At 38.2% G+C, this 27,019-nt stretch overlaps 1 protein-coding gene across 3 annotated transcripts in view; it reads left to right on the top strand.

The window, feature by feature from the left end:
• ATP13A4 (ATPase 13A4) overlaps positions 1-27,019 on the top strand; it is a 191,034-nt gene that overhangs the window by 105,116 nt on the left and 58,899 nt on the right. For all 3 annotated transcript variants that reach the window (XM_073023753.1, XM_073023754.1, XM_008009553.3), the window contains 7 exons: positions 1,403-1,472; positions 13,666-13,800; positions 17,172-17,342; positions 18,488-18,645; positions 19,539-19,727; positions 21,846-21,907; positions 25,586-25,736. In XM_073023753.1, coding sequence (XP_072879854.1) covers positions 1,403-1,472; positions 13,666-13,800; positions 17,172-17,342; positions 18,488-18,645; positions 19,539-19,727; positions 21,846-21,907; positions 25,586-25,736 — 936 coding nt within the window. The remainder of the gene's footprint in view (positions 1-1,402; positions 1,473-13,665; positions 13,801-17,171; positions 17,343-18,487; positions 18,646-19,538; positions 19,728-21,845; positions 21,908-25,585; positions 25,737-27,019) is intronic.

Raw genomic sequence — 27,019 nt, 5'->3', positions numbered from 1 at the left:
TTTTTTTATTTCTGACAATTGGATTTTTGTAACTGCTTCTGCATTTAGTCTATTGTGATATTAAACACCACTCAGCCTCCGGACATCTCCACTGTACACTTGTGCGAGAATAAGATTCTAAAAGGCAATTAACGTCTTAGTGCTATTATGAAAAGAGTATACCTGCTCAGCCCCTGTGGGACATTCCTCGGGCCCTCTCTACGAACTGCTGCTGCACGTGTACGTGTAACTGCTGCTTTGACTTCTTTCTCCTCCCTTGATTCACCCAGCATCTCCCTTGCTTTCTGCCCTCCAGATGCATTAGATCTTTTTGTTTCCTGACACATACTCTTTTTTTCTAACCTCAGAACAGTTCGATATGTCATCTGGAATTGTCCTTTTTTTTTTTTTTTTCATCTTCATGATTTGCCCTTACCGCTTGACTAAATAACTCCTACTCAGATCTTAGGTTCAATGTCACTTCTTCAGGGGAGATTTCTCCTGATTGATTCCCTTTGCTATATATGATCCAAAAGTACTTTATTTTTTCTTCTTATTCCTGATTGTCATTATACATTTATATATGTAGTTACTTGATTAAAACTTACTTTTCTCAGTAGATTGTAAATTTCTTGGTGTTAGGAACCATATCTCTTTTGTTCATTCTATTCCTGAAATATTAAAGTTTGCTCAGTAAATGTTTGTTGATTAATGCACAAATGAATAAAAGAATGAGTTACTCAAAAGCAGAACACCTGTCTTTTTGACATTGGCTTATTCTGTTAATCATTTTTAGAACACATTTATCAGATTTCCAAATAATTTGAAGCTAGGGAATTTAGGAAGTATCTTAAATGACAAAATCAGGATGACAAAATGAACACATTAAATGATTGGGACTTTTAACCCCCAGAATCAAGCAGGAGGTCTTTTACACAATAGTTTCCCAGTAATGTGGAATCAAATATAATTGTGTTTTTTGTTTCTCTTACTGATTCACTCTCATCCCATATATTTCATGTATTACAACAACAAATATTATGAGGAAGTAGCAGGAACCATCAAACTCCTTATTCATTTATTGATTTTTATATTGATTTATTTATATATTTTTTGAGATGGAGTCTTGCTCTGTTGCCCAGGCTGGAGTTCAGTGTCAAAAACTCTTCTGAGTGGAAAGAGCATGCTGGAAATTCCTTTCTGCTGAAGAAAACATACTTACTGCTGGGTGAAAATCACTAGGAATTGGATGCTTTTTCAATTAAATAATGAGCTACGTAGTCCTTTGTTTGTAGCCAGTACATTCCATTCAATTGGCAATAAGACAGTGTTCCATCTTTAAAGAAGCCTAGCACCTTACTTAATAATACCTAGAAACTATGCTCAAATAGATAACACTTTTCCATTTTCCCTTCTTTTTCAGCAATCTGTAAAACTCCACCATCTAGTCGAGTCACATAATAGCATTACAGTCTCTGTGTGTGGGAGAAAAGGTAAGTTCCATTATTTTAGATCTATGTGCTATTCACATGGAATCAGAAAATAATTTAAATTTGTATTTCTGATTGCTCCTGGTATTCTCATCTTCATATTTATTTTTCCTTAGGCATTTGTTCGAAGGGATGAGGAACTTAAGATTTTTTTTTTTTTTTTTTACCTTAAGAACTACTTTATTGGGGTAGAATTGACATTGGTAAACTTAACATATTTATAGTGTAGAATTTGATAAGTTTGGCATGTGTATATTCCCATGAAACTATCATAATCCTCAAGATAATGACCATTCATCACTCCCAAAAGTTGCCCTGTTCCTGCTTCTAGTTGTTTTCTCTCCCGCTTCCTCCCATCTCCCCCATCCCTCAGGCAATCATTTATCAGCTTTCTGTCACTGTAGATTCATTTCCAGGCTCAATATTAATACATAAATGGCATTTTACAGTATGTATTCTTTGGGGTCTTTTATAATACATTTTTGGTTAATTTGGGGGGAGATCAAAGTTCGTAGTTATTTTGGGATTTATCCATTTTATTAAGTGCATCAATCATTCATTCCTTTTATTTCTGAGGCTATCTCATTGTGCAGATATACTAGTTCGTTCATCCACTCACCTGTCAATGCATATTTGGGTTCCAGTCTTTGGCGATTCCAAGTAATGGTGTTATGATCATTTAGATACAAGCCATGTATAGACATGCTCTTTCATTTCTTATGAGAAAATACCTAGCTATGGAACAGCTGGGTCATGTACTAGATAGATATTTAACATTTTAAGAAACTGCCAATCTTGTATGCAAAGTGGTGGCACCGTTTTACACCAGCAGTGTGAGAGTCCTAAGTGCTCCACATTCTTGACAGCATTTGGTATGGCCAGTCGTTTTGATTTTGGCCACTTTAATGTGTGGTAGTATTTCATCCTTGTTTGAATTTGCATTTCCCTAATGACTAATGGCATTGAATATCTTTTCAAATTCTTATTTGCTGATCATATATCTTTTTTGGTGAATTATTTGTTCAAATTTGTTGTTTATTAGATTATTTTTATTATTAAAATTGAGTTTATTCCACATTACGGATGTAAGTCCTTTATCAGATAAATGATTTGAAAATATTTTCTCTCAGTCTATGACTTACCTGCCCATTCTCTTTACAGTGTTTTTCCAAGAGCAGACATTTTTATTTTTGTTAAAGTCCAGTTTATCAGTGTTTTCTTCTGTGGATCGTGCTTTTGATGTAATTTTTAAGATATTTTGTCAAAGTCACCATGATTTTCTGTATTGTCTTTCAGAGTTCTAGGTTTTACATGTAGTTCTATATTACATTTTGATTTTGGCTTTTGTTTTTTTTTTTGGATTGAGGGTCATTTTTTGCAAACAGATATCCAAATGTTCCAATACCATTTGTTGAAAAGATTATCTTTTCTCCACTGAATTGACTTTTCACCTTGTGTCAAAAATCAGTTGTTCACATGTGGGTGGATGTGTTTCTGGATTTCCTACCCAATTTTATTGTTTTGCTTTTTTTGTATTTGCTTTTTTATATCAATACCATACAATGTTGCTTTAATAGGTCTTAATAAGTTAATAAGTCTTGAAATAGGGTAATGTTAGTCCTACAGCCTTGCTTTTCTTTTTTAGAGTTATTTTGACACTATTGAGCCCTTTGGGTTTCCATATGACTTTTGAACTCAACCTGTCAATTTCTTTAAAAAATGCTGGGATTTCTTTAGAATTACAATAATTTATAGAAATACAGACTTCAGTTTGTAAATCTTTAGAAGCTCATTTAAAAATCTGTTAGAATTCCTATTAAGTACTAATATGAAATATACAATAACATAAACAATTGTCACAAATAAAATTCAAAGATGCCAATGTTTGATGAGATATTTTCCATAACCTGGGGTTGCTTCCTTAGAGTATTCCTAGGATGTCTACTGATCTGTCTGTTAAAGTCACGCATCAACAAACGTTGATTTTCTTTGCCAAGAAAATACCATAGATGAATATTAAAAACAGTTCTGTAAGCCAAAATTCACATCTGCACACACTTAAAATGTAGCTCTTTTTTAAAAAAATAATAATTTGTAACATATTCTGAAAAACACAAAAATGCTGTATATCTGGCTGGGTTACCAGTGTTTAGCCTTAAGTGCAGTGGTACAGGTTATGCAATTACTGAAACTGGTAAGCATATTCTAAATTGTGGAAATATGTATGTATTTTTGTGTTAGTAACTCTCTTTGGTATCTATTTCAGATTTGTTTATAGTATATACATATGTAGAATATAAAGTTCAAAATATACTCTAGTGATGTAACCAACCAATTAAAGGAAATAAAATATTTTTAAGGGAAATATAATTTTTTCCTGGTTAAAATTTATTTGTTTATTTATTTATATTTATTTTGGTATATGAATAAGTTATTTAGTGGTGGTTTCTGAGATTATGGTGCACCCATCACCTAAGCAGTGTACACTGTACCCAGTGTGTGCTCTTATCCTTCATTCCCCTCCCACGCTTTGCCCTGAACCCCCAAAGTGCATTGTGTCATTCTTACGCCTTTGCATCCTCATAGCTTAGCTCCCACTTATGAGTGAGAACATATGATGTTTAGTTTTCAATTTCTGAGTTACTTCACTTAGAATAACAGTATCCAATTTCATTCAGATTGCTGCAAATGCCATTATATCGTTTTTTATATCTGTATGCTATTCCATGTTATATACATGCCACGTTTTCTTTATCCACTCATAGATTGATGGGCATTTGGGCTTGTTCCATATTTTTGCAGTTACAAATTGTGCTGCTTTAGACATGCACGTGCAAGTATCTTTTTCATATAATGACTTCTTTTCCTCTGGGTAGATACTCAGGAGTGGAATTGCTGGATCAAAGGGTAGATCTACTTTTAGTTCTTGAAGGAATCTCCATACTGTTTTCCATAGTGGTTTTACCAGTTTACATTGCCACCAACAGTGTAAGAGTGTTCCCTTTTCACCACATCCTTGTGAATATCTGTTAATTTTTGATTTTTTGATTATGGCCATTCTTGCAGGAGTAAGGTGATATCGCATTGTGGTTTTGATTTGCATTTCCCTGATCATTACTGATGTTGAGCACTTTTTCATATGTTTCTTGGCCATCTTTATATCTTCTTTCAAGAATTGTCTATTCATGTTCTTAGCCCAATTTTTGATGGCATTGTTTGTTTTTTTCTTGCTGATTTGAGTTCCTTGTAGATTCTGGGTATTAGTCCTTCAACAGAAGTATAAATTGCAAAGATTTTCTCCCACTCTGTGGATGTTCTGTTTATTCTGCTGGTTATTTCTTTTGCTGTGCAGAAACTTTTCAGTTTAATTAAGTAATTAAGTACTATGTAGTTATCTTTTTTTTTTTTTTTTTTTTTTTTGTATTTGCTTTTGGGTTCTTGTTATGAAGCCTTTGGCTAAGCCAATGTCTAGAAGAGTTTTTCCAATGTTATCTTCTAGGATTTTTATAGTTTCAAGTCTTAGATTTAAGCCTTTGATCCATCTTGAGTTGGTTTTTGTATAAGGTGAGAGAAGAGGATTCAGTTTCATTCTCTACATGTGGCTTGCCAATTATCCCAGTACCATTTGTTGACTAGGGTGACCTTTCCCCACTTGTTGTTTTTGTTCGCTTTGTCAAAGATCAGTTGGCTGTAAGTATTTGGCTTTATTTCTAAGTTCTCTATTGTGTTCCATTGGTCTATATCCCCATTTTTATACTAGTACCATGCTGTTTTGGTGACTGTGGCGTTACAGTATAGTTTGAAGTTGGGTAGTGTGATGCCTCCAGGTTTGTTCTTTTTGTTTCATCTTGCTTTGGCTATGCAGATTCTTTTTTGGTTCCATATGAATTTTAGGATTATTTTTTCTAATTCTGTGAAGAATGATAGTGGTATTTTCATGGAAATTGCATTGAATTTGTAGATTGATTTTGGCAGTATGGTCATTTTTACAATATTGATTCTACCCATCCATGAGCATGGGACATACTTCCATTTGTTTGTATCATTTATAATTTCTTTCAGCAGGGTTTTGTAGTTTTCCTTACAGAGATCTTTCACCTCTTTGTTTAGGCATATTTCTAAGTATTTTATTGTATTTTGCAGCTATTATAAAAGGAGTTACATTCTTGACTTGATTCTTAGCTTGGTCACTGTTGGTGTATAGCAGAACTACCGATTTGTATACATTAATTTTGTTTCCTGAAACTTTGCTGAATTCATTAACCAGTTCTAGGAGCTTTTTGGATGAGCCTTTAGAGTTTTCTTGGTATACTATCATATCATTGGTGAACAGTGACAGATTGACTTCCTCTTTACTGATTTGGATGCCCTTTATTTCCTTCTCTTGTCTGATTTTTCTGGCTAGAACTTCCAATATTATGTTGGATAGAAGTGGTGAATGTGGGCATCCTTGTCTTGTTCCAGTTCTCAGGGGAAATGCTTTCAACTTTTCCCCATTCAGTATAATGTTAGCTGTGGATTTGTCATAGATGGCTTTTATTACCTTAAGGCGTGTCCCTTCTATGCCAATTTTGCTGTGGGTTTTAATGATAAAGGGATGCTGGATTTTGTTAAATGCTTTTTCTGCAGCTGTTGAGATGATCATGTGACTTTGTTTTAAATTTTCTTTATGTGGTGCATCACATTCATTGACTTGTGGATGTTAAATCATCCCTGCATTCTTGGTATGAAACCCACTTGATCATGGTGGATTATCTTTTTGATATGCTGCTGGATTCAGTTAGTTAGTATTTTCTTGAGCAGTTTTGCATCTGTGTTCATCAGGGACATTGGTCTGTAGTTTTCTTTTTTGTTATGTTCTTCCCTGGTTTTGGTATTAGGGTGATACTGGCTTCAAAAAATGATTTAGGGAGGATTTCCTCTTTCTCTCTCCTGTGGAATAGTGTCAACAAGTTTGATACCAATTTTTCTTTGACTGTCTGATAGAATTCACCTGTGAATCTGTCTGGTCCTGGACTTTTTTTTTCTTGGTAACTTTTTAATTACCACTTTAATCTTGCTGCTTGTTATAGGTCTGTTCACAGTTTATATTTTTTCCTGGTTTAACCTAGGAGGGTTGTATAATTCCAGGAATTTATCCGTCTCCTCTAGATTTTCTAGTTTATTCGCATAAAGGTGCTCATAGCATCCTTGAATGATCTTTTGTATTTCTGTGGTATCAGCTGTAATATCTCCCATTTTGTTTCTTATTGAGCTTATTTGGATCTTCTCCCTTCTTTTCTTGGTTAATCTCACTAATGGTCCATCAATTTTATTTATTTATTTAATTTTATTTATTTATTTTATTTATTATATATCTTTTCAAAGAACCAGCTTTTTGTTTTATTTATCTTTTGTGGGCTTTTTTTGTTTTGTTTTGTTTCAGTTTCATTTAGTTCTGCTCTGATCATGGTTATTTATTTTCTTCTGCTGGGTTTGGGTTTGGTTTATTCTTGTTTCTCTAGTTCCTTGAGGTGTGACCTTAGATTGTCTATTTGTGCTCTATCAGACTTTTTGATGTAGGCATAAAAAATGCTGGGATTTTTATTGGGATTGTGCTGAACCTATAGATACATTTATGGCAAATTGACATAGTAACATGTTTCAATCTTTTGCTCTATGAATATAACACTGCTTCGTTTGTTTAGGTCTTTGATTTCTTTGGCAGTGTTTTGCAGTTTTCAGTGTATTTGTCTTACACACTTTTTCTCAGTTTTTTTTTAAGTAATTCATATTTTTGATGCTATTGTAAATGATATTTTTAAATGTAAATGTTCAGTTGTTCATTTGCTAGTAGTTCCATCATGTAAATGTGCTGATCAGTAGTTTGCTTCACATTAAGGAGAGACCCTCTGCAGATCTTTGTGGCTCTCCCCTGAACAGTTACCTCCCCAGCTATGAACTCAAGCTGCCAAGATCTCTATTGATGCTCATCTTTGTGTTCTGAACTCAGTAGTCATCTGGACTTGGTCTGGTTTCCCTTCTCTGCCTAGTGGCTTGGAAACTCTTTAAAGACAGTAAGTGTGGCAAATGTAGAACACCTTTATTTGTTTCCCATCTCTTTCGTTGTTTGATGTTCAGTGTCTAAAACCCATTTTTTCATATCTTTTATACAGTTGTTTCCAGTGGGAAGATAATTCTTTTCCTTTTTATTCTCTTTTGGCTGGAAGTGAATTTTTACCTTTTAAAAATATAATTGGTCATTTTTTTGTCCATACTTTTTATGATAAAACACTTTGAACATATACAACTATAATAAAACCTCATGTACCTGTCACACAGATTAAATAATTATCAACCTATTGAATCTCTTTTTCATCTGTTCTATTAACTCTCCACCCTATATTATTTTGGAACTATCCCAGATACTATATTTTATTTGAAAATATTTCAGCATATAGCTCTAAAATATAAAGAGTCTTTTTAATTCCTTTATCACATCTTTTAAAACCTCATAATTTGAAAATAGTTATACAGGCAATGTTCAGATTTCCTCAATAGAGTCAAGTACGTGTGTAGATATACTTATGATACATATACAAGCACTTTTGTTTTATTGCCCCTTGATTGTGCTTCAAAGATACTGCATTTTTTGTTTCCAACTGAAGATTTCTGACAATCCTACATTGAGCAAGTCTATCCGTGCCGTTTTTCTAAAAGCATGTGCTGTCTTCGTATCTCTGTGTCACGTGTTGGTAACTCTGGAAATGCTTCAGACTTTTTCATTGTGATTATATCTGTTATGGCAGTCTGTGATCAGTGATATTTGATATTACTATGCTAAGTGCTTTGGGGCACTATGAACCATGCTCATGTAAGATAGCAAACTTAATCAGTGTTAGATGTTCCCCAACTGGCCATTCCCATCTCTCTCTCTCTTTCCTCGGGCCTCCCTACTCCCCGAGACCCAACAGTATTAAAATTAGATCGATAAATAACCCTACGCTGGTTTCTAAGTGTTCTAGCAAAAGGAAGAGTTACGTGTTTCTGATTTTCAAATAAAGTTAGAAATGATTAAGCTTTGTGCAGAAGACATGTTGAAAGCCAAGATGCACTGAAAGCTGGGACTCTTGCACCAGTTAGCCAGGTTGTGAATGTAAAGGAAAAGTTGTTGAAGGAGATTAGAAGCACTGCTCCAAAAGTGAACACACAAATGATCAAAAGCGAAACAGCCTTACTGCTGATGTGGAAGAAGTTGTAGTGGTCTGAGCAGAAGCTCAAACCAGTCACACTTCTGTAAGACAAAGCCTAATCCAGAGTCAGGCCCTAACTCTTTAATTCTATGAAGGCTGAGAGAGGTAAGAAAACTACAGAAGAAAAGTCTGAAGCTAGCAGAGTTCAGCTTATGAGGTTTAAAGAAAGAAACCGTCTCCATACGTAAAAATGGACAGTGAAGTAGTAGTACCAGATACGGTACTATAAACCTCAATGAGAATGTTACAAGTACTCATTTTAATGTGTTAGTCATTGTTTCTAGGTCTTTTTAGAAAACATACTTAGGAAATAGTTTTTTAAGATAAAATGCATTATGAGGTCATACTGACCTCATAACTTCCAATTCAAGTTTAGAATTCATAGTCATACTGACCTTATAATTTCCAATTCAAGTTTAGAACTATGGGCTTTTTACTTTACTTTATTCATTGTACTTGTGTTTCTCTTATCTCTATACCCAAAGTTCTGATTCTCAATAACAGGAAGAGATTACTCTTTTGCTTTATCCCATTGTATATAATAACCTCAGAGTGACAAACCACTGCACTCAACATTGATATATTCCTAAAAACAGTTTAAGATGTTTTTAGAATTATTTTTTTCCCATTTGTGACATCTCGTTAGAAATGTACAGCCAAATTATACATTGTTCATTAAAGTCACTCAAAATAGTTTTCTGTTGGTTATGCCAGCAACTTGATAGGTTTATTTTGCTCTTTTTGCTTTAGATTTTAGTGTTAGCTTTTCATATTTTTATTTGTATTATTTTGTATAGATATAGAAAATATCTACATGGTTTGAGAGTCAAATCCATAGGACAGAAGATATTCCAGGGAATCTGGTTCCTATCCCTCTCCTTTCTGACTTATGTCTTCATTCTCTCTAGAATCATCATTTTGGTTTTTATTTATTCTTACATTTACAATTATAAACAGATTATATATAATATTCATAGTTTTGTATTACGTATACAAAACAGGTTATATATTTATACTGCTGTCTTCTAGATGAATAGAGGTATATCAAACATAATTAACTGTATTTCCTGCTGTGTATATTTTACCTACGTAACTATGTTTCCCAGGGACCATTTAGTGTATATAGATATTCTTCATTCATTATTTCAGCTGCATGGTACTCTCTTGTGTGGAGGAACCATTGTTTATTCAGTCAATCCTCTGTTGAAAAAATTTTTCTCAGTTTTTTACTACTACAATTAGTGCTGTAATAAAAAGCTTTGTACATATGTCTTTTCATATTTTCACCAGTATATCTTCGGCACAGATTCTGAGAAGTAAAATTGCTAGGTTAAGAAATAAGTGCATATGTACTTTTGCTAGAAAAATGTTGCCAAAGTTTCTCTCCGTAGAGATTGTGCCAGTTTGCATTTGCACCAGAAATGTGTCAGTGACTGTTTCCTACTAGCCTTGCCAATAGAATGTGCTGGAAATTTTGCACATTTTTCTAATCATAAGGTGAGCAATGTTATCTCATACGTATGTCTCACTCTCTTTTTTAGAAAGTAATGTAAAACTTACAAAAAAGTTGTAGAATAGTTTAAATAACTTCTTTTCTAGAACTATTTGAGAATAAGTTGCTGACATGTAGCTTTGTGGTCATCACCCGCACATCCTTTCGTGTGTGTTCCTTTTCTCTCTCTCTTTCTTTCTTTATTTTATTTTATTTATTCATTTTTTTTTTTTTTTTTTTTTTTGAGGCAGGACTTGCTCTGTTGCCCAACTGGAGTGCAATGGTGCAATCATAGCTCATTACAGCCTCTATCTCCTGGGCTCAAGTAATCCTTCCGCCTCAGCTTCCAGTGTGCGCCACCATGCGTGGCTAATTTTTTTTTCTTTTGGACAGATGGGGTCTACTGTGTATTTCTTAAAGACAAAGACATTTTCCTACATGAAGGACAGTGCAACCAGGAAGTTAATATTGACACATATTGACACATTTCTCCCAACTAATGGTCAGACCTTGTTCATGTTTTGCCAGTCGTCTCAATAATGTTCTAATAGAAAAGAGATATAGGATTACACAATGCTGTTGTTTGCTATGTCTCTTTAATCTTCAATTTTTAGTTGAATTCTGTGACTTTGACTCTTCTGACTCTGGTTATTTTATAGAATGTCCTTCAGTTTGCATTTGCTGATGTTTCCTCATAGTTAAATTCAGGTTATGCATTTTTGGCTGGAATATCACAGACATGATGCTGTATTTTCACTGCTTCCTCTCAGATGGTGCATAATTTCAACTTGTCCTATTACTGGTGATGCTAACTTATATTAATTAAATGGTGTCTGCCAGGTTTCTCCATTGCATATTTATTCTTTTCCTTTTTGTAATTAATGGTTATTTTATTGAGGGATACTTTGAGATGATATAAATAAACCATCTTCATCAATTTTTCACCCACTAGTTTTAGCATACATTGGTGTTTCTTGGCCAAATTAATTATTACCTTGATAGTTGCCAAATGATGATTTTTCTAATGTTATCTCTCCTTCTACATTAATTAATTGCCATTTTGCTGTGAGGAAAATCTGTCTCTTCTCCTTGTTTATTTATTCATTTACTTAAGTCGTTATGAACTCATAAATCCCTATTTTATTTGATGGTTATGGTTCTTTCTTATCGTTATTTACTTTGATGTTCAAATTGTTACAGATTTAGGCAGTGAGACCCCTTTAAAGTTGGCTTTGATATTTTTGTGATATGTCCCCATCATTCTTTGAGCATTTCTTTACTTAATGGCACAACAAGATGTTCTAGCTTACATTATACTTTTCTTGGCCCAGCCTGTACTCAGTCGTTTCTCTAAGGAAGCCTTTTTATTGGGAGAAAGGGAATTTAGAAACCAAAATCTGGGCACTGGATGTGCTCATTACTATTGGTGTATAAACAAAAAGACTAGCAAACATATTTATATATTCTTATAATCACACATATTTACATCTATATTATTTATCTCTCTCTATCTAGTACATTGATATTTTCCATTGGAATCTACTACCACAGGGTTTATTGTAGTTGTGTCTCTTTCTCTATTTGTAACTTCCTTTCTTCAGTGAGAAACCTGGCTAGTTAACCTCATTATATCTACAGGAGTCCCCTCTTATCTGCAGGGGATACATTCCAAGACCCCAGGTAGATGCCTGAAACCATGGGTAGTACTGAGTCTGATCACTGTCATTTGGAACACATTTCTGTTCATGTCTTCCACCCACACATTTAATGCCTTTACCATTTTATCTAAGCACTTCACACTGTGGTTGTAATGTTTGCAGTTTGAGGTGCGACGCACAACTAGCACAAATTTCTTTTTTCCTTCTTCACAACTTCACAGATAATTGATTCATTCTTACTGTAGATCTTAGCAACCTCAGCATACAGTTTTGTTTTCTTTAAGTTGAGAAAATTCAACTTTTCACTTAAAGAAAGCACTTTACTGCTTCTCTTTGGCATAACTGAATTGAGAGCATTACTACTCTTGTGCTTTGGGGCACAAGTAGTAAAATAAGGGTAACCTGAAATGAGCACAGGGATACTGCAACAGGCAATGTAATAGTCAGGTGACTGACAAGCAGGGAGTGTATACAGCATGGATTCTGTTCCAGGTGGGATGGAGCGCATAGCACTAGATTTATTACTCTACTCGGAATGGTGCACAGTTGGAAAACTTATACATTGTTTATTTCTGGGATTGTCCACTTAATATTTTCTGACTGCAGTTGACTGTAGGTAACCGAAACCATGGAAAGTGCAACTGGAGATCAAGGGAGAGTACTGTACTTATTGTACCATTTCTGCCTGGATGCAACCAATCTTTCATCACCAATGATGCTCCCACTGCCCCTCATCCCACTCCTATGTAGATGCCTTTTTCTCCTTGCTCAGGTCCCAACATCCCACAGCAGGCCACTGTCACCATGGGGGCCCTTCTGTCCCTGCTGAAGCTCTGACACCCTGTACCAGGTCATGGTAACACCCTTCCATCCTGCTTAGGCTCTAATACCCCAGAGCAGGCTGCCAGCCCACCCCACCCAGCCCCCTGGAGGGATGCCTATCTTACACCGGCCCTAATAGCTTTAAGGCTGAATAAGGAAGAAAAGAAGTAAAGGAAGACAGGCAGGCAATGAGGAAGGAGGGAAGAACTTTCATTTCTCTTATCATGGGTAAGAATGAACAGCTTTGCAGACACACTTAACACACCACGTGTATGTGTGTGTGTATGAAGTGATAATATCTAGCAATTTTGCTATACAGTTATTTGCTGGAGATCTCTTTTTAAAAGGAACTCATTATCTATTAGGATTTTTTTTTTTTTTTTTTTTTTTTTTTGAGGCAGGGTCTTGCCCTATCACCCAGGCTGGAGTGCAGTGGCACGATCATCACCCACTACAGTGTCAACCTCCTGAGCTTAAATTTAAGCAGTCTTCCCACCTCAGCCTCCCAAGTAGCTGGGAGTACAGGTGTGTGTCACCATGCCTGGCTAATTGTTTTATTTTTTATTTTTTGGTGAAGATGGGGCTCCTGCTGTGTTGTCCAGGTTGGTCTCAAACACCTAAGCTCAAATGATTCTGCCGCATTAGGCTCCAAAAGTGCTAGGATTACAGGCATGAGCCACTGTGCTCAGCTGGGAATATTAACCTTTTATCTGTAATGTAAGTTTCAGATTTGTTTCTGAATTTGTCATTAGTTTTTTCTTATTATTTTGCCACACAAAGATTTTTATTTTATGTAGTCTATTTTGTTACATTCTTTTCTTTTTGTTTTCAAAGTTTGAATCAATGTTGAGGAATGTTCTCCTTTCTCCAAAAAAAAAAAAAAAAAAAAAATGCCATGGTTGCTTTTTCATTGATATTCAGGTTACGCAGATGTTGGATTATATTTTTGTGGGAAAATAACCTGACTCAACTCTGTCTCCTCCCACTTTCAGCTGGAGTTCAAGAGCTGGAATCCCACGTCCTGGTGCCTGGAGATTTATTAATTTTGACGGGGAACAAAGTGCTAATGCCATGTGACGCCGTTCTGATTGAAGGCAGCTGTGTGGTGGATGAAGGCATGCTGACAGGTATAGTTCTATCTCCACAGCTGGCAACCTCCGTGGCCTGGCCCACACTCCTCGCTGCTGTGGTCCCTACTCCTCCTCTCCCTGAATAACAACGGCTGGCTGTAAAGCATTGTCTGCTATGGGACCTTCCTGTTTCCACAAATCTTACTCAGTCCTGCTGTGAATGGATCTGTGGGTTCGAATTAAAGCTCTTTCTATGTGTTACGTTTGATACAATAATAAGTTTTTGAGTGTTTAACATTTCTTTCCTGAACAAAAGATGATTACAACCCTCTCATTTACCTTAAAAGATTGTAGAGATCATTAGATCTTTCAGAATTGTCTGTGACTTTTATGTTTATTTATTTTAAATAAAACATGTTTTTAAATAAACTTGGAGGGTTTGAAAATCATCAGCGACATCCTGAAACCCACAGGGGTCATTCAGATTCTTCCTGGCCTAGCTTGAAAATGTTAAGAAATTCATGAGGCAGCATTTGGAAAAACCTGCTGCTTCCAAAATACACACTGGGTGTTCGGACTAACTGTAGTTCGTTTACAAATGGCATGCTGGAGCTGGTTGTGACCTGTGAGGTTATCTCACATCACAGGCATGGCAACTGAGGTCCAGAGAGGTGACTTGCTTAAGATTACACTGCCTTGATTTCTCAGTCACATAGCGTAATGATGAGATGTTCAGCTGATACTTCTGTCACATCAAGAAGAATCACAGAGTGTTTCTCGGAGATGAAATGAGACGCTGTGAATACACGGAGGCTGTGAACGCACTCTCCTGGGTGTATCATGGTTCCCATTCAAGTTCAGATCAAATCCATTTCTCCCAGGCAGCCCAGAAAGACAGGTAATGGAGACAAGTGTACCCACCTTCTTCCTATGTTAGCTGACAAAGAATAAATGTGTCACAGATCATGGCAAGGCAGGTTCTTTTCCCTCAAAAATCCATAGATTCCTAAAAATCCTGTAATGCTGGGACTTCTGCAGTGCCAACTACCATTTTCCTAACGAAAGTAGCCTTAATATACTGTAATGCAACTCTGACTTTCCATTGACCACTCTGCAGAGACCAGTAGAAGACTTTAGAAACTGGTTCCTCAGAACAGACCCACAGTTATTTCACGGCTTCACTCATTACCTTGTATTAGCACTTCAAGCCTCTGCAATAGGCCTCTCCCACTGCACTGGTAAAAGTTGCTAAAGTCCCAATGGCCAAGTCCAGTGGACTCTTTAAATTTCTTTCTTTTTGAGACAAGGTCTCACTCACTCTGTTGCCCAGGTTGGAGTGCGGTGGCTTGATCTTGGCTCACTGCAGTCTCTGCCTCCCAGGTTCAAGCGATCCTCTCATCTCAGCCTCCATCAAGTAGCTGGAATTACAGACGTGCACCGCCATACCTGGCTAATTTTTGTATTTTTAGCAGTGGCGGCGTTTTACGATGTTGGCCAGGCTGGTCTGGAACTCCTGACCTCAAGTGCTCTGCCTCCAAAAGTGCTCGGATTACAGGCATGAGCCACTGTGCCCAGCCTGATTCTTTAAATTTCTCAACTTATTGTCCTCTCTGTTCCATTTGACTATTCTGACCAACTCTCTTTCTGAAAACTCTCTTCCTATAACTTTCCAAGATAATTCTCTCTCTCCAAATTCTTCTACCACTGACTATACCCATTGAGTTTCTTCTGCTGCTCCTCTTCCTCCATCTCCTGGATTACTGGTGCTGCTCGTGACTGCATCCTTGGCCTTTCCTCTTCTCACTGTATAGTTGGTCTCTAAGTAAACTTGTCTGCTTCTGTGACTTTAATTATCATCTAAAACCTGATGAGTTCTGGCTAAATATCTCTAGTCCAGGCCTCCCTCTGAGCTTCAAATCCAAATAAATCTCAAACTTCCTACAAGGCATCTCAACATGGTCATTCTACAAGGCAACTTCAGCTTATAGTGGCCAAAAGACAATTCTTTCTCTCCTCCTATAATCCCTATGTTGAGGAATAATGTTGAGCCTCTGCTTATTCTCCCAAGTTAGGAACTAGAAAAGCATTGCAAATTTCTCTGTCTCTATGACCTGCCAATACATTTTCTCAAGTTTTGTAGCTCCTTACTTCCTTGTTTCTTTCCTTTTTTGAGACAGAGTGTCACTCTGTTTTCCAGGCTGCCGTGCAGTGGTGTGATGCCCGCTCACTTCCACCTCCGCCTGCCGGGCTCAAGTGATTCTCGTGCTTCAGCCTCCAGAGTAGCTGGGATTATAGGCATGCACCACCACACTCAGCTAATTTTGTATTTTTAGAAAAGACAGGGTTGTACCATGTTGCCCAGGCTGGTCTTGAACTCTTGGCTCAAGTGATCTGCCTGTCACTGCCTCCCAAAGTGCTAGGATTAAAGGCGTGAGCCACTGTATCCGGCCACTTCCTTGTTTCCTGAATGCAGTGCTTCCTTTCTATTCCCACTGCCAGCTGTCATAGTTCAGACCTCATCCCTTGCCACTGGGATTCCTGTGATTATTTCCCAATTGGATACCCAGCCTCCAACCTCACCAGACTTTGATTCATTCCCTGTGCTATGGACAGAGTGCTCTCTCTTATGCATAAATATGATGTTACTCTCCTGATTAAAGTGGTTAAATCTCTCCACATCCTCCTTCAGTCACCAGTGGCTTTATTTTATTTTTATTTATTATTTATTTATTTTTGAGATGGAGTTTCACTCTTGTTGCCCAGGCTGGAGTGCAATGGCACAGTCTTGGCTCCCCGCAACCTCTGCCTCCCAGGTTCAAGCGATTCTCCTGCCTCAGCCTCCTGAGTAGCTGGGATCACAGGCATGAGCCACCACACCTGACTGATTTTTTGTATTTTTACAAAAAATGGGGTTTCTCCACGTTGGTCAGGCTGGTTTCGAACTCCCGACCTCAGGTGATCTGCCTACCTCGACCTCCCAAAGTACTGGGGTTATAGGCATGAGCCACTGTGCCCAGCCCACCAGTGCCTTTAGACATATCTGTGGACACTTAGAGTTCTCCATGCTTTGACTCCTAGATAGCTCTCATGGCCCTTTATACTCTACACTCCATATTCTTGACTGCACAGCTTGAGGTTCCCTAAATAGTTATTTCCAGCTATCTTGACATCTGTACTTGATTTACAATACCTATAGTATTTATAATACTGTATTATACTTATTTGTTTACTTATCTGTCTCCTATTCTAAACTACAGACGTCTTAGAAATAAAAACTATGTTTATGCTTGTATCTCCAATACCTAGGGTTGTCTCTGCCACGTGGTAGGCACACACAAAAAAGTCTGTTGTATGATGAGTGGGTGCAGGCATGATTTAAATGAGGGAAGTCATCCTGCCTCACAAAACAAGATGCTTGTTTTCTGTAGGAGAAAGTATCCCAGTCACCAAAACTCCGTTACCCAAGATGGATAGCTCTGTGCCCTGGAAAACACAGAGTGAAGCGGATTACAAACGGCATGTCCTCTTCTGTGGAACAGAGGTTATCCAGGCCAAGGCAGCTTGCTCTGGGACCGTGAGAGCAGTGGTACTGCAGACCGGTTAGCATCACCTCCTTTGTCTTATTTTTAATGATATATTTTTGCTCAGTTTGTCTAGTGCCTTAAATTTCTTAGGTGAAGAGAAGCTGTTTTTTCTTTATAATCATAGTTTTTTTAATTTTAAATTTTTGTGGGTATATAGCAGCTGTATATATACTTACGGGGCACCTGAGCTGTTTTGACACAGGCCTGCAATGTGAAATAAGCACATCATGGAGAATGGGGGATCTCTTCCCTCAAGCATTTGTCGTTTGAGTTACAAACAATCCAATTCACTTTTTAAGTTATTTAAAAATATACAACTAAGTTATTATTGACTATAGTCACCCTTTGTACTATCAAATAGCAGGCCTTACTCATTTTTTCCATTTTTTTTTGGTACCCATAGATAAGGAGAAGTCTTACCTATAGGTACAAAACACACCACATATATATAAATCCATATGTTTTAAATACCAATTGAACTATGGCATATGCCTGTTAGTAAAAATGATAGTACTGATAACACTAATTATTATTTATGTGCTTTGCAGTATATAAACTCTTTCCACCGTATCAAACAAGCAGAGCAGAGATGCTTACTGCTTCTACTATGCCTATGAATAGGCTGAGGCCACACAATTCAATGAACTTTTAAAAATACCATGGCCAGCAGTTGACGAAGCTGCACCTAGAACCCAGGTCTTCTAATCCTGAATCCCAAGTTCTTTCTAGGGTGGGCTAGAAACTGCAAATGTAACATTGCAAAGTATTAGAAAAGTGAGTCCATCAGTATTTACTGGACCACTTAATTTTAATTCAAGTGACATGCGCTGCATGCACACGTTTGAGTCATTTTCTTAAAATAAAATTCTATTTGGCAAAGCTGTGCTGTGCACCCAGTACGGGGCTTTCCTGTCTCTGGGATGCATTGAAATTGGAAGTAGAGGAAAGGAAGGCCAGAGAGAGTACCGGGCTCTGAGATAGAGATTTCCGTTCTAGTATTTATGGATTTTTCTAGCTATCTTTCAATTGCCTTTGAGCTTAAACACTGTTCAAATATCAGTAGAGAGAAACAAAAGCAGTGCTGAGGTTTGGAAGAGCACTAACAGGAGATCACTACTGTTGGTCTCCTGAGAGTGTGGGGTGTGCGTTTGTTGTTCCAGGATTCAACACTGCAAAGGGAGACCTTGTGAGATCCATTCTCTACCCCAAGCCAATGAATTTTAAGTTGTACAGGGATGCCATCAGGTTCCTCCTGTGCCTTGTAGGAACAGCCACCGTTGGGATGATCTATACTCTGTGTGTCTATGTGCTTAGTGGGGTAAGCTGTCTTTGCTCTTTTATTAAATGTGTACATACTCATCTATATATATTTCGTACTGTACATGTTGGCTTTAATCTAGGATGTGGTTTACAAACCTGGGAAACAAAGCCAAGCCCTGAAACCTGTGTGTGGACTTCCAGATCCCAATCAGCAACTGATCACTAAGTCCATAATAACAGACAGGCTTCATGGGATAGTGGGATAAAACTATTTATTGATTGGTATATCAATGTATTTCTCTTTTCCTCACACTTTATACTATTTTTCCTTTTCAATCTGAGAATATATTTTCAATAAAGTAGCATTTTTATAGCTATCGAACGAGGGATTTTAAATAAAATCAGACACCCAGTTTTCGTGAGGTCATGGCAGACTAGTACGTTATTCTTTGCTGGTAACAATATAAATCACATTTGTTTTTATTGCTATTTGGCGAAAGATAGAGCTATAAACATGGTCATGCCTTTAACCCACTGATATCATTTCTTGAAATTTGACCTAAAGAAGTAGACAAAAAGAAGGAAGGCTGGGCACAGTGGCTCACGCCTGTAATCCCACACTTTGGGAGGCCGAGGCAGGTGGATCACCTGAGGTCAGGAGTTTGAGACCAGCCTGGCCAACATGGCGAAACCCCGTCTCTACTAAAACTACAAAAATTAGCCAGGCATAGTGGCGGGTGCCTGTAATCCCAGCTACTCAGGAGGCTGAGGCAGGAAAATCGCTTGAACCCGGGAGGTGGAGGTTGCAATGAGCCGAGATCACATCACTGCACTCCAGCCTGGGTAACAAGAGTGAAACTCTGTCTCAACAAGAGAAAAAAAAAAAAGGCAGAGTCATATGCTGTTCATCAGTGACTTGTCTGTAATAATTAAAGAGTGACTGTCGTCCAGGAACCTCCAGAGGAGGTGATGAGGAAAGCCCTTGACGTCATCACAATTGCGGTTCCTCCTGCTCTGCCTGCTGCTCTGACCACGGGCATCATCTATGCCCAGAGGAGACTGAAGAAGAGCGGCATCTTCTGCATCAGCCCCCAGAGGATCAATGTGTGTGGACAGTTAAACCTGGTCTGCTTTGACAAGGCATGTGTGTTTCATCCTTATTGTTATCATCAGTTTTTACCATTGCTGTCATCATGTGTATCTACTTTTACCCTCTTGCAAGGCAGGAGACATAGAATGTGGGTGGCTGTCTTCATTTTATCCCTGGTTAGATGCGTGATCTGGCAAAGATACGTCTCTTGAGCTCGCAGAGTCCAAGGTTTAGAGAAGAAGTGGGTGCTAAATAGGAGAATCTTTTTGGGTCCTTCCAACTTCAGTATCCTATGACAAGCAATTAAAATAGCATCCCTTTTCTCTGCAGTCAAAACCTTCATACAAAGAACAAAATTTAAACCCTTTACTCTCGTCACTGCTGTATCCTTGATGCTAAGAATATTGCCTGGCAGAGAGTTAGTGTGCAATAAAGACTGATTGAATTAATGAACGAATAAGAAAGGAAGAGTTTATTAAACTGTGCCTTACTATGAGACTCATATCAAACTTTGGCTGTATTTTCCCATCTGTAGTTTATTGTCTAAAACTACCCTTGATTATATGCCAGTTATTCCCAACCAGCCTCTTATTCTACCATCTCTTTATTGTATTTGTTTAGTCTGTACACACATATGCTGGGGTGAAGGTGGGAGTTCTGAGAGAATAAGATGGAAATGCCTTTCAGGGCATTGTAAACAGATGGGCATGGGTAGAGGCATGGAGGCAGGAAAGCAAGAGAGTGTGGTTTTGACTAGAGCAGGCTGTTGGTAATGGGAGAGGCTATCTGTGGACCTTGAATGTCTGGCTTAGAAAGTGTTTATATATATTTTAAGCAGTGGAGAGTTATTGAAGGCTTTTGTTGCTGTTGTTGACTTTTTTAAATTTACTTTTTAAATGTGGTAAAATACACATAACATAACATTTATTTTAGCCATTTTTCAGTGTACTGTTCCCTGGCATTACGTACCTTCTCACTGTTCTGCAGCCATCACCACTATTCATTTTGAGGACTTCTTTTATTTTCCCAAACTGAAATTATATTCATTCAGCAGTATACTGAAGGTTTCGATAGTTGAGAATTAATGGGATCAGGGCTGTATTTTATAATTATTGGAATATCAGAAAGATCTACCAAGAATAGAAAGTCAACATAACTCTTACCACCATTTTAATATTATTTTGTGATCAAACTAGCAACGTAAGAAATGACATTCTATTTATGAGATTATATCCTTGGACTTGGAAAAAGAAACAGGAGTGGGAGAGATAATTGTGACCTGAATTTGTATAAAAAATGGGCAATAATTATGAGTAATTATGATTATTATTAGCTTTTACTGTATGCTAGATGTTAAATGAAACACTTTATGTTATCCCATTTAATCTTCACCACAACTCTCTGAGATTATGACCATGTTACGAATAAGAGCTCTTATATTTAGAGGTATTAATTGGCTCTGGTCATACAACTGGTGTTTAAACCTAACCTGAATTCTTAACTATTATATTGCACTGAGAGAAATACCAACACCTTTTTTTTTTTTTTTTTTTTACCAAATAGCAAACCATTTTTTTCGAGTCTTTTCACACACAGTGCCCTGTAGGTAAAAATTCCCCTCTATTCCTTATTTTAATGACATATTTTAAACTTCTGCTGTGAAACTAGGGCTCACCCATTTTATATCGAGGACTTTCCCATCCATGTAGGCCACCATTCGATCCTCAAAACAATCCTCTGAGGTTGTGAGGAAGATACTTTTTTTGTCGTTGTTATGGAGGACACTGAAGTTGGAAAAGATTAAGTTCCAGCTTGTTAGACAACTGGCATAAGCTCATCACACTTCCAGCGGGCACTCCAGAGACCCCCTCATGGTGCCCCTCCTTGAAGTTTTGATCCTGTTAATAAGTTTGTGAAGCGTTTTCTCATTACAGAAAGACCTTATTTATCCGCACCATGGAGTCTTCACTATGGGGACCCTGGATTTTTTTTTTTTTTTTTTTTTTTAAAGTAGGGAGGTGATTTTGTTGTGTTGTTTGGGCTGGTCTCCAACTCCTGAGTTCAAGTGATTCTCCTGTCTCAGCCTCCCGTAGTGCTGGGATTACAGGCATGAACCACCGCGCCTTGCCTGGATCTTCAGAGTCAATGCAGCATTTGTTTCTGTTTAGACAGGCACCTTAACAAGGGATGGCTTGGACCTCTGGGGAGTCGTGTCCTGTGATAGGAATGGGTGAGTACCTTGGACTAAATGCATTCTAGTGTCTCTTTTCCCAAAATTCCGTGTTTTCTCTTGAAATTACGAATGGAGACATTTGGACTTCGGCTTTGGTGAACAATGATTGCCAAAGTATCTTCTTTTAACTTCTCATCTTGAATTCTTCAAAGCCTCACTAAAGCACACCCATTTCCCCCCATCCCAGCGCAGTCCCATGCCACTCACAAATCCGGGAGATGACGCTTTGACACGGCATCCAAATCCTCACGAAAATATAATTTGCTTCCAGCATGAAGTTGACCCAGTATAAGTAATTTAGACATTACCAGGACACTGTCGTTTAAGGAGGTAACGTTCTTGGTTCAAGCTGAAGCCTCTTGACATGCTAGGAGGAAGAACACTGCTTTGACTTTTGTACCCTGAATTTCAGGAAGGGAGGAGGAGCATTTGTAGAACCGTAGCTAGTGTACTCATTTTTCTTGGTATTCCAGTTTTAAGAACTCTACTTTCTGGCTGCTGGAAACTCCTTTTTCTTTTTCTTTTTCTTTTCTTTTCTTTCTTTCTTTCTTTCTTTCTTTCTTTTTTTTTTTTTGAGAGGGAGTTTCGCTCGTCGCCCAGGCTGGAGTGCAGTGGCATGATCTTGGCTCATTGCAACCTCCGCCTCCTGGATTCAAGTAATTCTCCTGCCTCAGTCTCCTGAGTAGCTGGGATTACAGGTGCCTGCCACCATGCCTGGCTAATTTTTGTATTTTTAGTAGGGACGGGGTTTCCCCATGTTGGCCAGGCTGGTCTGAAACTCCTGACCTCAGATGATTCGCCCACCTTGGCCTCCTGAAGTGTTGGGATTCCAGGCGTGAGCCACTGCGCGGGGCTGAAACGCCTTTTTCCTAGCGAGTGAAGACAGTTTTGGCAGTTCTCAGCATGGTGCGTTAAAGATTTGCACAGCCCTCTCCTGTGGCCCTCTTGTGGCCATGTTTGAGTTTGCATCTCTCCCTGCTTTTTCTACTCACTACGAACTCCTGGGGAATCAGAACAGGAAATCTCTAATGCACTTGACATTTATGTTTCGTTTGAAAATGAAAGTTTTCACCTGTAACACTTGTAACTTAAATCACAAAGCATTTTGTGCATGAAATGTTCATGGTGGTTCTTTGGCATTATACAGATGACATGTAATTTATCCATAAAATATGCTAATTACACATAGTTTAATACTTGTCATATTAAAATACCATTTAGAAACAAGTCTAATTCCTGGATTAAAAAAGTGATCCTTGTGCTTCTAACCACTTTAGTGTACAGAAGCAGCCTCTTAAAGTGTTAAACTCTAAAGTTCTTTTCATTTTTCCTAGAGGGTAGATTTGGATATATACTTCGTCTCATGGTTCATTAGTGTTTTTCTGTTTCAGCTTCTACAAAATATGTGTACATTTATTCAAATATGTGTGCATCTTAAGAGCAGTCTTGTTCTTATTTAGATTTGCATCTCTAGTGCTGTAGCTCTGTACCAGGCACAGATAGTAGGTGCACAGTAATTGCTCATCTAAAATGAACTCAATATGTTCTGTCTTTTGAATGTTCCACTTATTGAATTGACACCATATTATTCATAAAACTTTGGAAACTTTCTGTTTCTAAAAGTGACTTGTTACATTGAAGTAATAACAATTGATATGTTATTGATAACATATCAGGGAGGGTAAATGATCCCTCCCTTCCTCCCTTTCCTCTCTCCCTCCCTTCCCTCCCTCCCTCCCTCCCTCCCTCCCTCCCTCCCTCCCTTCCTTCCTTCCTTCCTTCCTTCCTTCTTTCCTGCCTGCCTGCCTTCCTGCAGATCAAAGTTGAAGTCCAATGATTAAAACAACAAATTAAAATAAAAAATGGCAAATTTAATTAATAAAATGAAACAAAACAGAATTAATTCTAGGTAAGAAGTGAGCACCTGACTTAGAGGCTATTAAATGCCTTCTCGTTAAACGTGAGCTCATCTCTGATATTTCTTCTTTTCCAAAAAGCCCTGATTGTTGTGCCAGATACTTTAAGAACTATTAAAGGCTATCAGGGATTGATAATCAGAAATACTCAGATAAAAATGCACCGACAGGATTGATAGAGAGCTTTATGTATTTGCTGTGCTAACCAGAGTCTGGCCCAATCCTCTGGAATGCAGAATTATATACTCAGAATTACAGACTAGTGACAGTGTACGTCTCATAGCAAAAATAAGATTTTTTTTTTTTTCCGATCTGTATTTTGCTTTTCAGTGTGAGTTTAAGTTTCTATGTTAACTATACTGCTGGTGGTCTCTTCCTTTTAGATATTTACTAAAATACCATCGGGTATGCGGTAAACCCACCAAGATGAGTTGCTCTTTTAACATATAATAATGAATATAACTAACAGGGTCAATACAAAGCCAGGACATTTTTGAACTCTTAGTGTGACAAAAGGAAGCTTGAATGCAAAAGCCAGGAAGCCATGTGGCTGAATTGTGAGTTAACATTGCGATATGTTTGCTTTCAAAGCAAAGGGCTAGAGCAATTTAAGGTTATCTTTAAATAAATGCAGGGTCCATATTATCAGAAGTAATTGTCTGTCTTGAAATGTGGTCTCCAGGATCAGACAATGACAAATAGGAACTTTTCCAAAAAAGAAGAATAAGGAAAGTGAGAGGGAGGCCTGATAAAACTGTTATTAGAGGAACAACTAGAGGTTCCTGTGCAACACCAGAGGGAGGGAGGTAAAGGGGAACGGCAGAGTTGATCTGTAAGTTTAAAAGAAGTTGGCATGTGGAGGAGCGGGAGCAAGTGAACTCTCACTGGCTCCCAGGAGCAGATTTTGCCCCCACGTAGGATGAAGCTTCCACCATTCAGACGTCCTCCAAACGGCATAAGCTGCTTTGAGAACCAACATCTGTGCTGCACATTTGATAAGGGGCTGTGACTAACCAAGCTGCAGACGACATTCTTCTTGTGATGCCAGAGCTGAACGTAATGGCCTCCACTCTGAGTTAGTGAGGGCCCCTGCCTGTAACATTTGAGTTGTATTTTAATAGCTTTTTAGATGAGACTGTGTTCTCATCTAAAATGAAATGATGGGGATAATGGTTGGGATAGGGACACAAGAGGCCAGGGTGGAAGAGGGGGATGCAATGTTCTTTCGAAAAATGTTTTTAGCCAGGCACGGTGGCTCACACCTGTAATCCCAGCACTTTGGGAGGCCGAGGCGGGTGGGTTACCTGAGGTCGGGAGTTCAAGACCAGCCTGGCCAACATGGTGAAACCCCATCTTTGCTGAAAATACAAAAAATTAGCTTGGCATGTTGGTGGCTGTCTGTAATCCCAGCTACTCAGGAGGCTGAGGCAGGAGAATCGCTTGAACCTGGGAAGCAGAGGTTGCAGTGAATCGAGATCACGCTACTGCCCTCCTCCAGCCTAGGTGACGGAGTGATAGAGTGAGACCCTGTATCCAAAAAAAAAAACAAATGAACAAAATAAAACCTCAGAGACCTTTCTCGTACTCAGTGAACTTAATTGGCTGAATGAAGCACTATTAATGTGGGAGGATTGGAAAGTGGCTATTAATGCAACAAAGCATATTAAATTATGTTTTATAAAGATGTTTGTTCACCTCCAAGATGCTCTGTTTTGGCATGAGGAGACAGAATGGAAACCCATTTCCTTTTCTCCTTAAGCTTTCAGGAAGTTCACAGCTTTGCCTCAGGCCAGGCTTTGCCGTGGGGCCCACTGTGTGCGGCGATGGCCAGCTGCCACTCTCTGATCCTTCTTGATGGGACCATCCAGGGAGACCCTCTGGACCTCAAAATGTTCGAAGCCACCACCTGGGTAAGCCTCTGCTCTTCAGAGAACCTGAGAAGCTTCTTCAATGCCAGAGCAACATAGGCAATATCAGAGCTATGTAATTCTTATAAAAGGTGAGGTGTCCAATGTGGAGTACATTTGGTAGTGAAGGGCAAACTCATCTAAGCCTGGTTTCCTCATCTGTGCAATGAAGCTAATAATAGCATCTACATAATGAGACTATTGTGAGGATTAAATGAGATGATGCATTAAAAAAATCCTTGGTGCTGTGCCTGGCAAATATTAAAGGTTCAATCATATTAATAGAATTGTAATTATTATGTAATTATTTCTCATCTCTCTGTACTGTTCTCTGAGCATTGTCTGGTTTCAAAGATTTTCCAGAATATGGGAATCAGAAAACATTGCTTTCTCCAGCGCTCAGGATAACTCATAGACTCATGGTGACTATAAGTCTTATTTCTATTAATTTAGTATTGATTTTATTTCCAAGACTAGAAACAACAAAAAGGAAAACCACTAAAGAGCTTTTGTTGAGACTCTAAACTAGATTTAAGAGCCAACGTGTAGTTCAGGAATCTGGCTTTTCTGATTCTAGTTTTGGCTCTGCTCTGACTGACTGCTGAATCCTGTTAAGCTGTCTCTCATGTTGGGGCCTTGGCTCTCATGACCATAAAATGAGTTAGACCAGTGGTGTTCACATAGCACAAAACAAGACAAACAATCTGGAATCTTTTCGTAAAAGGAAACATTCTCCAGAAACACTGTAAAGACTGAATAGCTGGAGTTACTCCAGCTGAAATAAAAGGTGGGGTCTAAAGATGAGGATTAAGGGACATGCATCCCCGACTACTTAGCCATAATCCCTTCCTTTCTCCCTGCGCTGCATATAGCTCTCGCCTCTGGTGGCACACTGGGAGCACCACTGAAAGAGACAATCTTCAGGGTCCCTTCCAAATCTCCTGGAGCATTATTTCATAGCAGTCTAATGTAACTTTGCCAAGCCTCCATCTTTTCTGGGTTACCGATTCCATATCTTTAAATAGGGATTGCAGTTTCCTCTCTGGGACCTTGTCAGCCACTCAATGAGATGATTACAAAGCACTGCGTTGTCTTTGGGCATAAGGCCCCTTTGACTATAATTTAGGGTCGTTATTATAGCAATTACTGATTATTAACCATGTATATCACAGGCTCTGCCCTGCCCTACCCCAGCCCTGAGGACCATCCATCCAAATTATTCAGACATGCAAGGGCAGGAAGAGCCGTGAAGTGCAGGAAAAGAACAACAGAAAGGTGCTTGCTTC

The sequence above is a fragment of the Chlorocebus sabaeus genome, chromosome 15 (genome assembly GCF_047675955.1).
Source record: "Chlorocebus sabaeus isolate Y175 chromosome 15, mChlSab1.0.hap1, whole genome shotgun sequence".
Taxonomy (NCBI): domain Eukaryota; kingdom Metazoa; phylum Chordata; class Mammalia; order Primates; family Cercopithecidae; genus Chlorocebus; species Chlorocebus sabaeus.
Note: the sequence above shows the minus strand (reverse complement) of the source record. Positions and strands in the feature narration are given on the sequence as shown.